Source organism: Cylas formicarius, unplaced genomic scaffold (genome assembly GCF_029955315.1).
Source record: "Cylas formicarius isolate icCylForm1 unplaced genomic scaffold, icCylForm1.1 PGA_scaffold_3__17_contigs__length_32017465, whole genome shotgun sequence".
NCBI classification, from domain to species: domain Eukaryota; kingdom Metazoa; phylum Arthropoda; class Insecta; order Coleoptera; family Brentidae; genus Cylas; species Cylas formicarius.
The window spans coordinates 23,138,058-23,153,637 of record NW_026844326.1 but is presented as its reverse complement, the minus strand read 5'-3'; the positions used below and the strand labels follow the sequence as shown (position 1 = coordinate 23,153,637).

The 15,580-nt window shown below is 34.4% G+C and overlaps 1 protein-coding gene across 2 annotated transcripts; it reads right to left on the bottom strand.

Annotated features, from left to right (window-relative positions):
• Positions 1-164: 164 nt before the first annotated feature.
• LOC132700216 (centrosomal protein of 131 kDa) lies at positions 165-15,447 on the bottom strand. Of its 2 annotated transcripts, XM_060667421.1 has the most exons (15): positions 15,117-15,447; positions 13,214-13,333; positions 8,423-8,537; positions 8,150-8,368; positions 7,070-7,972; positions 5,010-5,334; positions 4,830-4,955; positions 1,859-2,156; positions 1,663-1,806; positions 1,396-1,613; positions 1,150-1,321; positions 851-1,095; positions 620-791; positions 413-555; positions 165-362 (listed from the first exon to the last, which is right to left on the bottom strand). In XM_060667421.1, exons 1-15 carry the CDS (start codon positions 15,285-15,287, stop codon positions 230-232), a joined length of 3,504 nt encoding a protein of 1,167 aa, XP_060523404.1. In that variant the 5' UTR covers positions 15,288-15,447; the 3' UTR covers positions 165-229. The 2 variants fall into 2 exon arrangements, with proteins under 2 accessions (XP_060523404.1, XP_060523403.1); XM_060667420.1 differs by having other exon boundaries at positions 8,150-8,537.
• Between the last annotated feature and the right edge of the window lie 133 nt (positions 15,448-15,580).

Sequence of the window (15,580 nt, the reverse complement as noted above, 5' to 3'; positions counted from 1 at the left end):
TTGAAAACATTTTTTAGTATTTGTTATCTGTTAAAAAACTAATATACAAAATATTTTTCACCACAACACATTTGAAAAAGGTTCTTCGGTTGTCATTTTGTTATAAACGAAACGCTGGAATGTACTTAAAAATGTTTATTAAGTAAAATTGAGTAAAACCAGAATACGAATATCATGTCGCTTTATAAAAATATAAGAAAATGTACAAGTATGCAAGGCTTACAAACATTTACTTAATTAAATACTCCTTCCTTTGTTGTTCGAGCATGTTTTCCAAATAAATGCACTTTTCTTGTAATGCTTTGTGCTCCACTTGCAACTCACTCAAGATGTCATCCTTTCTGGCTACGGAGACTTTGATCCTAACAATAACACTCATTCAGCATCATTGTTTTACAGCGAGATTATTTACCTTGAATAGAGTTGTTGTAATTCTTTCTCCCGATTGTTTTTCAAGTGAGCGAGCTCTAGCTGCAGTCCCTCCATTTCCTCTTTCATTTCCTCTCTCACCGCGGACTTCAACGACTTTCGTTCCTCTTGCATTTTTTCCAATGTCTTATGGAATAAATGACTTGAATGAAATGAATTTGAATCGATTATTAGCATTTAGAAGATTTACCTCTTTGTAACCACTGTTCTGATTTTCTAGTTGTTTAATAGCTGCTTTTAAACCAATTATAGTCTCTTCTGATTCCAAAACTTGTTTCTTCGCTTCAATAAACTTATCGTTAGATTCTTTTTCAGAGATTTCCAAGTCCTTTATTTCTTTCTCGTACTTTTCTCTGGCCCTTCTATAATGGGGCTTAACGCGTTACCAAATATACACAAATTTCGTGGTATATTTACAAACCTAATCCTATTCTCCATGCTTTCTTCGATTTGCGCCCGAAAGTCCCCATTATCACTTTCCACTCTGCGCATAAGAGCTTCCACCTCCTTTTCTTTTTCTCTCCTATATTCTTCTTTGATAATATTTTCTTTCTCTAGTAGCGCAGATGTTTGCTGCTTCATAAAATTAGTCTGCCATGACTGGAACTCCATCTGCGAGGATTCACGCACCAATTTCAATTCAGTATGGTGCCTCCTTATTATCATCTAAAAGTATATTAGACGTCTCAATTTGTTAGCAAACCGGTTACGGATAATTACTTGGAGCTTATCTTCGAGTTCTTTTTGCAGTTGTTTAATCGCTCTCTCCTTGTCCAGCTGTGCAGCTGTTTCTCTTTCTTCGCACTCTTTTGTTCGGTTGGCGTATTCGTTTTGAAGCTTTCTTTTTTGTTCCTGATAGCTCTGTTCTTCAGATTCTACCATCTTTTCATACCTGAAACAAATTTGATTAATCACATTTTTGACATATAACGCCTTGAAACTAAACAAAATGGTCCTAGGTCTTACCTTTGCCTCATAACGTCCCTTTCGTGAGTCAACGCTTTTTCCCTTTCGTTCACTAATTGCTCCCGAAGGGATTCGCATTGCTGTTGCATCTTCCTCGCCATTTTAAGTTCTAAATCTTCAATTTCCCTTTTATGAACCGATCTCAGGTCGGCCAATTCCTGCTCGTGTCTCCTTTCCATGTTGTTTATTTCTGGTTCAATACTTTTGACGGTCAGTTGCTGAAAATTGAGGATTGAGTATTTGGGCGTGTACCATCCTGGTTTCTACTTTAATTTTCTGCGTTCTTCCCTCGATCCATCGCTCCCTGCGTATCTTCTCACCAGCCGCATGCATATCTTTTAATTTTTTTATTTCGAGCTGGTGTTTATGTTCTAGCGCTCTGGTATTGGAATGGTGGCGATCTTCCAATACCTGCAACGAGTATTTCAATGCAAGAAAACTATATATCATAGCCCGATAGTACTTTCATTTCCTGCGTTAAATTTTCACACTGCTGGTTCAAACCTTTCTTATCGGCGATGAGTTGATCGATAAACCTTTGATGCCTCTTCACCACGTTCTCGTATTCTTCCTTTTGTTGCTTCAGTTTCTGTTTGACCAACGATTCCATTTGTCTATTTTGTTTCATGACTTCTTCTCGTAAAGATGATAATTCGTTTTGAAGTAAATTTACGGAAGAATTTCGGTCCTTCAGTCTTAAACTTATGTCTACTAGTTGGTGACACAGTTCGTCTTTATTAAGAACTTGCAGGTCTTCCATTCTGATAACAGATATTTAAATTAACACCAGTTTACGCCGCGTCTCAGTTGGGCAGTATGGGGAATAGGGAACTTGAACAAAATTTTAACTTGAAAAATATTGCTTATAAAAGTAAATTTATACTTTTAAAAGAACAAAATAATAATTTCGTAGTTCTATCCTATCTATCTAGTTAAATCCTCTTTAAAACGTGCTGTCGTTGGCTGTAACCGGCTGTGACGTCAATTCGCTGGTTAGACTATGCGGCGCCAACGCAGCTGGATGATAGAACAGAGAAGCCATTAGAAAACGCGTTCGTCGTGGTTGTTTTAATTTTAATTTTAGTCCTGATACTGTCGCTTACTTTCGTTATCTTATGTTTAGTGTCAAAAACAAAGCTTTGCAAATGTTCGAAGCCGATTTTTTAAAAGGTCGATCTGATAATTTACCTTTAGTGAATATGTTTATGGTGAAATCTTACATATAAAACATATACCGTGTCTTTATCAAATGTACATTTGATAAAGACGCGGTATTGTTGAGACAATTGCCATGTGAAAATATATAATATATAATATATTATATATATATATATATATATATATATATATATATATATATATATATATATATATATATATATATATATAATTATATATAATACATAATATATAATAAAATATAAATTTTAGTTCTTATTTATTTTGTTAAATGGATTTTCATCAAGTAAAAGCCGCCTAGTTCAGCCAATATAATATTATAATCAGCTTAAAGTTTTCTAGTTTTTAAAATTGAAATGAAAATTCAAATTCAAATAAAACGTAAATTATTCAACAAAAAGGATTTTTTTAAACTGATTTTAAAGTATATTCGCTGATAACTTAAAGTTACTTTATTTTATATAGATCAGGAAGCCATTCCTATGGAGACTGCAATAGGATGGATGCATGTTTGAAGAACTAAAAATGTTTGTACGGTTAAAACTCAAGCTAAGCCTAAACATAATGTTAACAAAAAACGACTGCTTTTATTTTCTGATCTGGCGTTTTACGGGTGGTACTCAAACACGATATGCAACATTGTTTTTGTGTTGCTTCTATTATTATCATGTAAAACGCGCTAAGCACAAATACATACTGGCGTAGATTAAATACAAACACACGAGCCAAAAATATACGTAAATAATATAATTTTCGACCTATAACCTGCGAATTACGCTATAACATGTCGCCGTATCGGTCGAAAAGCAGCGGAATGACGTCACGCTCATTCCGACAACTTGAATTATTTATTCCAACTTAAATATTGGGTTTTGAGTTTTGATATTGGGTATGCGTTATTTCTATATATAAACAAATGTATTAAAGAATGAAAAAATATATTAAAATTTCCCATTATAGAGTTGGTGAAATTTGTTTGATAAAGATAAAGATAGCTTTATTTCCATAAGACTTTAGTTTGTGTTGGATATTGTCAGTATAATATGAATGTAAAAATATAAAATTATCTTAGTATAATTAATTAATTATAATAATAAGTAATAATGTGAGATAAATAACAAATATACAAACAATAACAAACAATGAATACGTATTAAAAGCGTTCACAAGAAAGAAAATAAGAAAATCCTTAATATTGTAATAGGTGAGGCGAGCAATTTGTCTTTAAGAGTGCATTTGAATTTTGTTTGACTAGTTATCTCCTTCAGTTCGATAGGCAATTTATTATAAATTTTTACAGTCAAAACAAAAGGGCTGTTTGATGTGAGAGACAGTCAATGTGCGTCAAAATATCAATAAACAGTCTTGTGGAAATAGGTCTCGACATGAAAAATTCCACGGCTTAAACAGTATAGTCCGTAGAATACGTTTCCGTATCCTAAAAATTCTCTTTGCACGTGAGGAACCTCCTTAACAAACCTAACCGAAGTTGAGAAAGGGAGATAGACATAGGAAAAATAGTAAATTTTTAACAAGGGAAAAGAAAACTGATGGCGGAGCTTCCATATCGCAAAGCAGGAAACAGTTTTTTGAGAATGTGGTCCACCTGTACGAACCAGGAGAGTCTCAACATAAACCCGAGGAATTTTACAACACTTTTCTGTTGGATTGTGCTTTCATTAAAGCGTACTAAGAAACTCTTATTCAAATCCCGTGTTGAAAAGGCGATCTCTTAGTTTTACTTTCATTCAACAGTTGTCTTGGTTGCTAAGTTGCTGCAGAAAGAGTAAAAACTACATCATCCGCAAAAAGGTAAAAGTCAGTATGGCGGAAAGATCAGTACTAATAATATGTAGGGACACCGCAGACATTCCAAGAAGAAATCCGTAGGAACGACACAATCGAAAGTAATTCCAATAAAAACAGGACGCACGATACGAAATAACTAATGATGGCTACTACTGCTACAATTCAAAATGCTCATACTCCAAGAATATTCTCAAACATCGTAGAAGCTAGATTTAGATTGAAAAAATGGTATGTTGTGCAACTAGCATTATCTTCATCTTCGTGATTACAGAGTTTCTTGGCTATTTCAAAGTGTGAAAAAAGCAAAGAAAAATAAACCAAAAAGCTTGAGCACTAAGACTAAAGATTTTTACCTGATGTTTTAAAATGTTTTTCATAGGAAAACGAAAGTAGTTGAGGTGGAGGTAAAAAAAATCGACGCAAAGTTAAGTGAATTTAAAATCTACCGTGGGATGCAGTTTAAATCCGTAGAAGTCTTTAACATCTGGTGTGCGAACACAGCATTTTCTCTAGCTTGCGACAACGATTTGGCACATTTTTCATCCATATCGTCTAAGAATGACATCAGTTCTCTAAAACACAATCAGATATTCCTGCTAGAACATATCCGAGTTGCGCCGATCTACTTATAATTCATGTCTTGACCCTTCAAAGGCACGCTCTTCGAGAGCAAGATATTGGATGACTCGAAATCTATCAGAGGACTATTATGCGAGTGGTTATCGGTTTCCACGTCCATGTCCACATAGTTCCGTTGAGAAACGACAGGCGAGAAAGAGACGTTTCGCTCATTGGAGTCCTTTTTTTGGACATCTATCAAAATTTCGCCGTCCGAATCGACGCTTTCAAAATCTTTCTGAGTATGCGATTTAATTTTGTGCGTCTTTAGTTCCAAATCGTATTGGTTTAAACTGTGATCGATTATTTTCTTCACTGATGCTATTTTCATGTCTAAAAATAAACAACTGTAATCAATGTTAACATAGTTGATGAGCTGACCTAAACTAACAGCTTCGGAACAAAATCTAAATATACCTTCACCCACTGGGTCAAATTAACGATCTAGCGCCAGACAATTTAAAATACATAATTAAAAGTAGCTAACTTCATCCCTTATTTATTTTATTACTATGTTATTTACGATGACTATAATCCGTTGGACTGAGTGGTGAAAATACGTTAATTTTTGTTGAGCTTTTTTAGTTGCTTGTTTTGCATTTGAAAGAAAAGCAGTTAAAAATAGTGGCCCATTTACACACATTTGTTTTTTTTTGTAAGCTTTTCATTAAATGGGGTTTTCCCATTATAAACAAAAATAAATGAAGAATAGACCTAATGTTTTTGTAATTAATAATTTTGCTGGTCCATTATCCCTACACAAATATCCGTTAAATGACAATGTTTAGGACCCAAAAAAAAGGTACAGGTAGGCGCAGAAAATGTTTTCTATTTTTAATAAAGTAGAAGGGGATCTATTTTAATTTTTTGCAAGCGTTACAAAAAATAGGTTAAAAAATAAAATGATTCAAAAATTAATATTAAAAAAAGTTTAAAAAATTAAAGGAGTTTTAGGGTTAGAAAAATGTCAGTATTGTTGAAAAGTTTAATTAGTGATCATACCCACTTAGCTATAGCATAGCTATATACTACAAAACTGCAGCTTGTAGAGTCAAATTTCTATTTAAAAATACCGTAAAAATATATCAGTTTTTTTCCCGAGTTATTTTTCGAGTCGTGTTGCAAGATGATGCTATATGATTTTTTTTAATTACATTTTTTTCACTAATTGGACTATCTGAAATATATTTAGGTTGGTTTGGTTATCTTAGTTGAAAAATCAAATCAAGGCGTAATGTCGTGGAAGTAATTGTAGTGGGAAAATTTTCGAAAAATCATATGAAAATTTCTTAATATATGACTTTAAAATTATGTCTTTGAAACACCCTTAAAAACTATCCTGCTGACATCTGAATTAATGTAACTTATTTAACTTTGTTATAAGAAAAATCCATTACATGAAAAAAATGTTAAGAAAGAAACTTCTTAAACTTCCTAAAGTCTGTCGCTTTTTTTTTCAGTGTTTTTAATTGAACTATATTAGAGTTTTTGGAGCTGAAAATTTCACATAGGTTTGAATCGAAATAAAAATAATATATCAGTTTTTCCAGATACTAGGGTCTGAGAGAGATAGAAAAGGTATGAGGGTATCTTAGAAACAAAAATTGCTAAGAAAAATTCTAACTAAAAAACTAACCAACAGAAATTAACAGCATATTCAACTTTAAGCGAAATTTTAGCTTCTTCTATATTCTTGGTGTACATGAAAAAAATTGCCCTTATAACTTTAAAAACGGTTCTTGGTAATTTAAATGTTTAATGTTTTAATGTACGGTACGAATATTTTTGAGAAGCTGCTTGAGTTAAGTTCTTAATTGAAAGTAAAAAAGGAAACCAAATTTGTCTGATATGTTAGTTATAGCTTTAAAGGTTAAGCCGTTTTTGATGCAATACGATTTTGCTATAAACAAAATAAAAATATTGGATAAACTTAGAGGCCACTGCTAGAAAGAATATTTGCAACGTCATTTGTCATGATTTGATATTTGAAAGTTACACTGAATTTGCAATCAGTAAGTAACTATAATTCTGTTGGTGCTAGTGGTCTTAACTACAAATTAACACTTACGTGATCTCTTATCTTCGTTTTGAAGAGCTTCTAAAATAGACACGATATCCTCAAAACTACCGGAATTACTAGTTTTATCAACCACCGCGTTCTCTCCAGTTCCACTCCTAGAAATCTGTTCCTGCCCATCCGTTTCAAATTCTCCGATATTGCTAAGCAAATCCGAATAGTTTGTCTTTTTCTTCGTTCCTACTGCACGACAGTCGTTCGTCATCCACGAATCGATATCCTTTTCGGCTTTGGTCACATCTCGACACTCCTTTCCACCTTTGATTTGCCTCGAAACAAAACTTGTTTTCGATACTTTCTTGTCTTGACTGATCTTCGGTTTGCTCTTCGAAAATGGGACTGGCGTTCTTGTAGACTTTCCTTTGACTTTGTTCTTCGGAATATTGTCATAAAACGTAGTTTCCGGTTCAAAAAACTTATCGAACTTGACATCCGTTTCATCTTTGAAAAACGATCCCAAATTTAGCTCCGCCATATTAGACGTGTCATCCGATGCTCGCTCCCTCCATTTGTCGGCGATTTTTGTGTTGTCGGTGAAATTCCCCTTAGCGATACTCTGGTCTTTGAGGTTCTGAATATGCTTGTCGGTTTCGCTCTCCTTCTTTTGCACCTCCTCGGAAATTGCTTGACTATTTCTCCAGTGGTATTGATTTTGTGCCAGTGTCGATCTGTTTGTTGCGCTTTTAACATCAAAATCTTCGTTTTCGATCACTCCGTTGTCCGCGTCATGAAAATAGTCACGCCTGTTTCCTAGAAACGATCCAACGTTTTCTATTACTTCGTTGCTGTACATTGCCGTTGTTCTGGATGATTTGGGTAACGGCGGTTTCGTAGCGATTCCAGGTTCCATATCCGAAAGATTTTGATGGATACGCTCACCATAATCACATACCTCTAAAACATAATTAGGTTACCAAAATAGACCAAACAAATTGCATGTAGTTTGTGTATGTTTATTTTTTGCCTGTATGATCTAACTGAGTAATACACACTTTTATATAACGCCCTGTATACCGCAAGAAGTGATAATATTAAAACAGCAATTTATATAATATACAAAAACTCGAATACCTTCATTTATATCATGCGGAAGATCAACTGGTTCGACATGTTGAAGCATATTTGGATTGAAAGTCGTTTCAGCGTGCGATTTACTTTCAACTACATCGGTATCACTGGATTCCCCTGAACTGCTGGTTGTTACCAACGAATTCCCAGGTCTCGCACCCCTCCAGCTCTTGATCGGTTCGGATAACATATTTTTGAACAGTTCTGTTGACGGAAGCGCGTCTACAAAGTTAATTTTCATTGATATACTGATGACGGGTGTCTGTCTAATGTTACGTATATCCGTTAAATCCTCAAAGCTGCTTTGCTGAGTGATATTTTCATCGTCACTAGTTTTCCGTCGACGATATCCGGCGGAAAACGGTCTTCTATCAAAAATATCGGAATCTTTCTGTACAACATGGAAACTTCATTAGCAAACAACAGTGGGTGTTGAAGAATATAGTAACACGGCCGATCTATCGAACTCATTAAAAATGTAAGCTCCTAACTCGTGTAAGAAGTAAGAGGTCGTACAAAACCTTGTTGTTTTAACAGTATTGTAAAGGACAATAAATAATTCACTGATCCCAAGGCAATGGAGAAACTATACACCGCAACTATACTCAGAAAACACTAGAAGAAACTATGAAAGTGTATTTTAAAATTGAACCTTTCCTTAAAATATTGGGGAAAAGCACCAGGCCCAGACGACATATACATAGAGGTTCTAACAATGTTGAGTGAAGATACTATGGACGCCTTGTTAGATCTCTTTATTGACATTTACGGGTCTGGTCAAATACTTGATTGATTGATTGGCTTCAATCAATCTTCCTTTGTACCAATCCCAAAAAAGCCAAACGAAAATAATTCTAAATGATCAGCTTACTGAGCCAGGTCCTAAAACTCTCCTTAAAGATAAACCACAAGAATATACACAGATCGGAATCAGACAGGGTTTTGGTACAAGAGAAGCACTTTATAGCTTAACTGTCCTACTTCAGAAATGGAGAGACCAGCAAAAAGACGCCTTCCTATGCTTTAGTAGTGTCCTTAATTCACTCATTAAAAAACAAACAATCTTTGGGAAATGACGAAATACCTGTACGACTTATTAAAGCATGTAGCGATGTCCTGGCCCCATATTTAACTATGATTATTAATTCCTCTGTTTTATTAGGGCAATTCCCCTCGGCGCTAAAAAATTCTAAAATGATTCCTGTGTTTAAGAAAGGGGATTCAACAGACATAAAGACTTACAGACCTATAACAATCGCAAGTTGTTTTTCCAAAGTCCTAGAGAAAGCCATGTACAATCGAATGACACATTTCTTAGACCAAGAAGATATAATAACAAATGTGCAACATGGTTTCCGCGCTGGTCACTCTACGGAAACTGGGTCAGATGAACTTGTCCAGCATATTTATGATAAACTAGATATCGGAGAGACAGTAATCGGAGTTTTTTTCGATTTATCGCGCGCCTTTGACTCCTTAAACTTCAGTATAATGGCAAAGAAGCTGGAATGCTTGGGAATCAGGGGGGCTATCAATGATTGGATCATATCGTATATGAACCATAGGAAAATAAGTGTCAAAATAAATGGAACGTACTCAGACCTTTATAGCGTCAGCCTGGGCACGCCTCAGGGGGGAACTTTGGGTCCATTATTATTTCTTTTATATGTGAACGATTTGCCGGAATTTCTCAACAGTGACTGTCGTGTCTTTATGTACGCGAACGATACGTCCGTCTTTGTCTCTGGAAGAGATGCAGAAGTGTTGATGGATGATGTATCTCTTGTTGTTTAATAACTTCTGTAGGCAAAATCATTTGCTCGTGAATGTGGAAAAGACAGTCGTGGTTGAGTTTACTGGTCAGTACATTAAACTTTTAGCTGGCTTATCGATCAGTTTTGCTGGTTCGCCATTGGAAATAAATCAGACCACGAAGTTTCTTGGTTCTTATATTGATAGCTCCTTGAGATGGGACCGGGACATTGACAATATCTGCAATAAACTAAATAAAACCTTTTTCGCAATATTAACGATTAGAGATTCATTTCTTGAGAAGGCACTAATAGCTTTTTACTACGCGTCAGCTTACTCTTCCATTTCACACAATATTGTCAACTGGGGACAAGCGAATGATGCTGAGAGAGTGTTTATACAGCAAAAAAGAATACTTAGGCTGATTTTTAAACTTCCTCCGAGGCAATCATGCAACGAGATATTTCAGCAGCTCAAAATATTAACAATGCCTTGTATATACCTATTTAAAATACTTTTGATCACACATAAATATTCACATAGGAACCATACTGATATCCACAGTTACAATACTCGCAATAGAGAACATCTACTGAAGCCAAAACTCAACCGTATGTTTTATAAAAAATCACTAAGTTACGCAGGACCATATTATTATAATTTGCTGTCTCCAAGCTTAAAAAATTTATCTATAAATCAATTTAAAAAACACATCAAGAGGCTCCTGTCGGCCAATGCTTTCTACAGCCTGAAAGAATTTGAAGCGTACCTGAGAGCATCGTAAATAACGTTAAAAGTTTACCGAGATTTTTCTAATGTATACTCTCTTTTATTTTAAATTACATTAACTTATTTGTCATGTTTGTTATATAAATATATACTCGTATTCGTTCTATACATTACTTAAGATTATGATATACATTGTTTTTGCAATGAAACTTGTAATTTATTATTTGTATTTATTGACGAAACATCCATTGTATCACCTGGTTTTGTGAATAAATAATCTATCTATCTATCTATCTATCTATCTATCTCTCTCTCTATCTATCTATCTATCTATCTATCTATCTATCTATCTATCTATCTATCTATCTATCTATCTATCTATCTATCTATCTATCTATAGATTACTATCCATTCAGAATTAATAAGATTGCTTCAAGAACATAGATAGGAATGATCTTAAAATCATAAAGAACCTCTATATGAATCAAATAGGGTCCGTGAGAGTAGGACAAAAATTTACATCATATTTCCCAATCGAAAAAGGTGTACGACAGGGCTGTGTTCTATCCCCCTCCTTTTTAATCTTTACTCTGAAACAATTTTCGATAGGGCCTTAAGAGACAATGACGATGGAATCAAAATCAACGGACAGACTGTTAATAACCTTCGCTATGCTGATGATGCAGACAGCAGACCGCACTCGCTCTGAGTAAACTAAATATTTTTCTGTTATACTTTAGAAAATTCAAAAAGAACATACACGAAATAGTCCTTAAGGCGCCAATACTTGTGAAACTAACCTGGGATAAAACTTATTATTTATTATAGTTATTTTTAACACGGTATAGTCTGTCTCAATCTTCATTGTGTTGGCATTCGGCGGACCCTCTCGAGTAAAACTTTATTGATGTTATTACCTATTGTTATTGAGTGACAAGACATGGGTGGGAAAGGTATATTTCGTTCTTCCTGATATATTTCTTGACCATTTGTGGCAGTGTTGAATAATCTTTTCTACTGTGCGTTTCGAAAAAGTCATTTTACGAAAATACACCAATGTCGCATCGAAATAACTTTTCGCTAGATTCAAAACGGGTTGTGAAAAGTCTGTATGAAAGTTAAATCAATAGAAAACTTATTAAATAAAATGCTTTAAAGGAAACCTGTCTACTTACAAAAACGCAAATATCGTCGATAAGAGGTATTATTAAAAGCGGAGAATTGAAAATAAGGTATAAACGTAGTGATTTTCAAACTCACTGTATGGACAATATCCTACCTTGGTTAAACTGAAAAAGAAGTTAGAAGAAGATGAAAATATATAGAATTGTTTGTAATATGTGATTTATTACCAACCAGAAATTAAAAGATAGTTTAGACGACAGATCCATAATTTACCTTAATGAAACATGGGTCGATAAACACGACACTGTATCCAAAGAATGGGTTGATTCCACTTAAAACTGTCAAACAAAAGCACCTTCCTACAAAGGAAAATGCATCGCTATAACACACGCTCCAGGAGTATTTGTTAGAAAATTATATTTATTTTGAATTCAGTTACAAAAAAAACGCAACTTCTGAAAAACCTAAATTTATATGGAAATAAAAAACAGTATGTATGCGAAGGTTTGGCTGAACAGACTGCGCACACTGTCGTCGTAAAAAGTAAAAAATGATAAGTATTGATAAAAAATAATATTTACAACATTAAATATGGTGTAACTATATGTAACAAGTTATGGTTTAAATTATTACAAATGCGCACACTTACCCGCAGTGCTGCGCACGTTTACCCCAATATTGGGGTAAGTGTGCGCATTCTGACTAACATTTATTTTATTTTATTTCTTTAATTACAATTAAGTAAATTGAATTTCATGTTACGTAATTGTTAAATCAATAAATCCTTTAAATAAATACTTTTATTTCAATTTATTTTGTACAATCATTACAATTTTATGACCATAGAAAAAAAAATGCGCACTCTTGCCCCACATGACTCTACTCCCAGTTACGACTCTGATAGTGAAACAGAATTAGATTTAGACATTTAGAACAAAAATTTAATTATATATAGATATTCCTAGCTATGAATTTATTGTATATATTTAATGTCATTTTATGTGTTTCTTCTTAGTGTAATTTAATAAGATTATACCCACCTAAATGAACAAAAAAATTATTATTACCAAAACCTTTGAGAGTTCGTCTCTAATGTTCTGTCCTTTATTGCCTACCGGACCCAAGTTTTATTGCCGGCGGCAGGTAACTTCCATAATTGCGGGTAAAAGCCAGCATAATGAAGACTGGACAGACTATACCTACTACCTGATTTTGTGAAGGTGCAAGTGCTATCAAAATTTACATTGGTTTCGTTACATTTTGTACTAAAGATGTTTACTTTAAGGTTATTAAAGAAGTAGAATCATCGAAGTAGATTTTACACTCCACTACATCGAAACAGAAGCAAGTACATGACTTGCATTATTTTTTACTTTCATCAGTAACGAGTCCTCTATTCATTCGGTTACTCGTTGGGTTCTAAATAATGATGAGTTCGATAGATGTGTGATCCTGCTATACCTGGTCGTTCCAGTTCAATGCAGGGAGGGCGGACACCGGCCTCGAGAAGCATTTTGTCAGTAGAGAGTACTTGGAGCTTGCTGTGGCTAACTTACTGCACGGCCTTCGTTCAAGATTGATCTAATGAGAAAGTGGGGAAATTTTAAACCAAAATCTCGAAAAATTCGCGTAACTCCGAATACTTCTGAAAAATTTGAAATTTTTAACACCGCATTTTATTCTTTTTTTTAATTAGTTAGTAATTGTCAAAACCACTAACTAAACTTGTTTTCTACTCCCGTCTGTAAAATACCTAATTATACACCGATCTAGCGTGCGGGAAGTATCACTTTACCACCTCAGTTTCGTTTCCCACGAATCCGAGCCACTTCGGACACTTCCGGGATTTTGTCGCACGGATTTGGAAGCAATCGGATGTTCTCGGAGATATTTCCCACGCTTTGAATTTTGACGTTTGTCAATTCTGACTGTCACGTCGGTGAATGTATTTGTGTTGTTATGTGAAAATGTACCCAAAAACTAACGGTAGTAGAAAAAGTATAGTATGCAATACGTGCGGTGAACGGCATAAACGAGTGAGTTGAAAAGTTTACCGAACTTGTTGCATACTCTACTTTTTCTATGACCGCTAGTTTTTGGGTACATTGTCGCAAAACAACACGAATACATTCACTGACATGACTGTCCGAATTGACAAACATCAAAATTGAAAGCGTGGGAAATATCTCCGAAAACATCCGATTGCTCCCAAACCAGTGCGGTAAAATCCCGGAAATGTGCGAATTGGCTCGGATTTGAGGTAAACGAAACTGACGTGGTAGGGTGACGCTTCCCGCACGCTAGATTGGTGGGTAATCAGGTATTTTACAGACGGGAGTAGAAAATCTTTTTATCTCACTCGTTTATTAAAACTCGCTCCGCTAGTGTCAAATAAACTCGTGAGTTAAATACCGTTTACCGCACTTGTTGCATAATATACAATTAACGGTCATTTTTCTACAAATAAAGTGACTTATTTGAAATTATAAGGGATTTATTCTGTCATTTTGTCATTTTTGACAGAATAACTTAAATGTCTCGAAAAAGTTGGCTATAAGACATCATAAGGAGATTTACAGGTTCTTGTGTCCTATTTATCGGTCGGGGGGAAGATAATTTTTTGAAATTTTCACTCATTCAATTTTGGTTTATTTAAAGAAAACCATCAACCATAAAAATCAAGATTATTGGATTTTCTATTCCTACGCAAAGCAACATCTCATCTACATCTACAAACAATGGAATCCTTAATTTCACTGACCGCAAGAAAGAAAAGCGATTTGATCACAATGTCAAAAACCGTGGTCGGCCAACTCTTTGGATCTATCTTCACCAATTTCTAGCCTATGTTAGCACACACATTGTTTTGATAAAAACCTTGCACAAAGATTTATTCTTTCTATACCAAAAGTGATGTTCCGGTATTAAAATAAAAAAAGAGTTCCACGATTTTATTCACAATAGATACGATAGCCACTGGTCTGTAATTATCAGGTCTGCTGATACCTTTCTTCTTTGCGAATTCCTTTGCCGCTTAGGCGTGTGACAGTTATCATTGGTACCGATCTCTTCCTGGTAACTATTAAACTAAAATTTTCTACGAACGTGGCTTAAAAAAGATTTTTACTTTCAAACAATATAAAAGCAGAGGTGCACGTTTCAAATAGACTGTGTTTCTTAATACACGTTTACATTATTATATTATCACTCCGAATTTTTCCCTTATATTATAATATAGTGACAAATAAATAAAAAGTCGTTTAACAAAAAAAATTATAATAATAAATCGACAAATTGATATCGTGCCAGCGGAAGAGATAATAACGGGGCGGGAGCTTTTTACATGAATAAGTTATGTACTTACCTTGCCGCCATTTAATATAAAATCGGAGTTTTGCTCACTACTATTTTCCTTCTCTTTGGTCATGAATTTTAATGTTTTCAAATGGTGCCGAACAGCCAAATAATAATTATTAGATGAAACTGACAAATTGCATTGTTTGTTCGATGGTCTTACTGTTGTAAGCGGTCCCATGTTGTTAGGTTTCCAGGAAACGACACTGTTGGATCAATGTTCCTTCAAAAAAAGCGCTGCAGTTGCAGTATCCATATACGGCAGTATTTACGATGGGCTCTGACGGAAAAATTAGGCATTCTACTTTATCTACAAGTTTTATTTTAGCCGGCAAAGACGATAGAAAGAACTCTTTGTTACTGAATAATTAAATTAGTAAGTCATAAGTAGCGTTCATCAAATTTAATAACAAATATATTTTTTAAATCGTTATTATAAAACTACCAATTACATTAATGATTCTTTTTTTTATT

Excerpts from the sequence above, each read along its gene's own strand:
- LOC132700216 (XM_060667420.1), bottom strand. The coding sequence starts at position 15,287 with ATGGGACCGCTTACAACAGTAAGACCATCGAACAAACAATGCAATTTG. Across the intron at positions 2,157-4,829 it reads GATTTAAACTGCATCCCACG|AATGGAAGACCTGCAAGTTC; the intron begins GTAGATTTTAAA and ends ATCTGTTATCAG. Across the intron at positions 1,096-1,149 it reads AACTCGAAGATAAGCTCCAA|ATGATAATAAGGAGGCACCA; the intron begins GTAATTATCCGT and ends ATATACTTTTAG.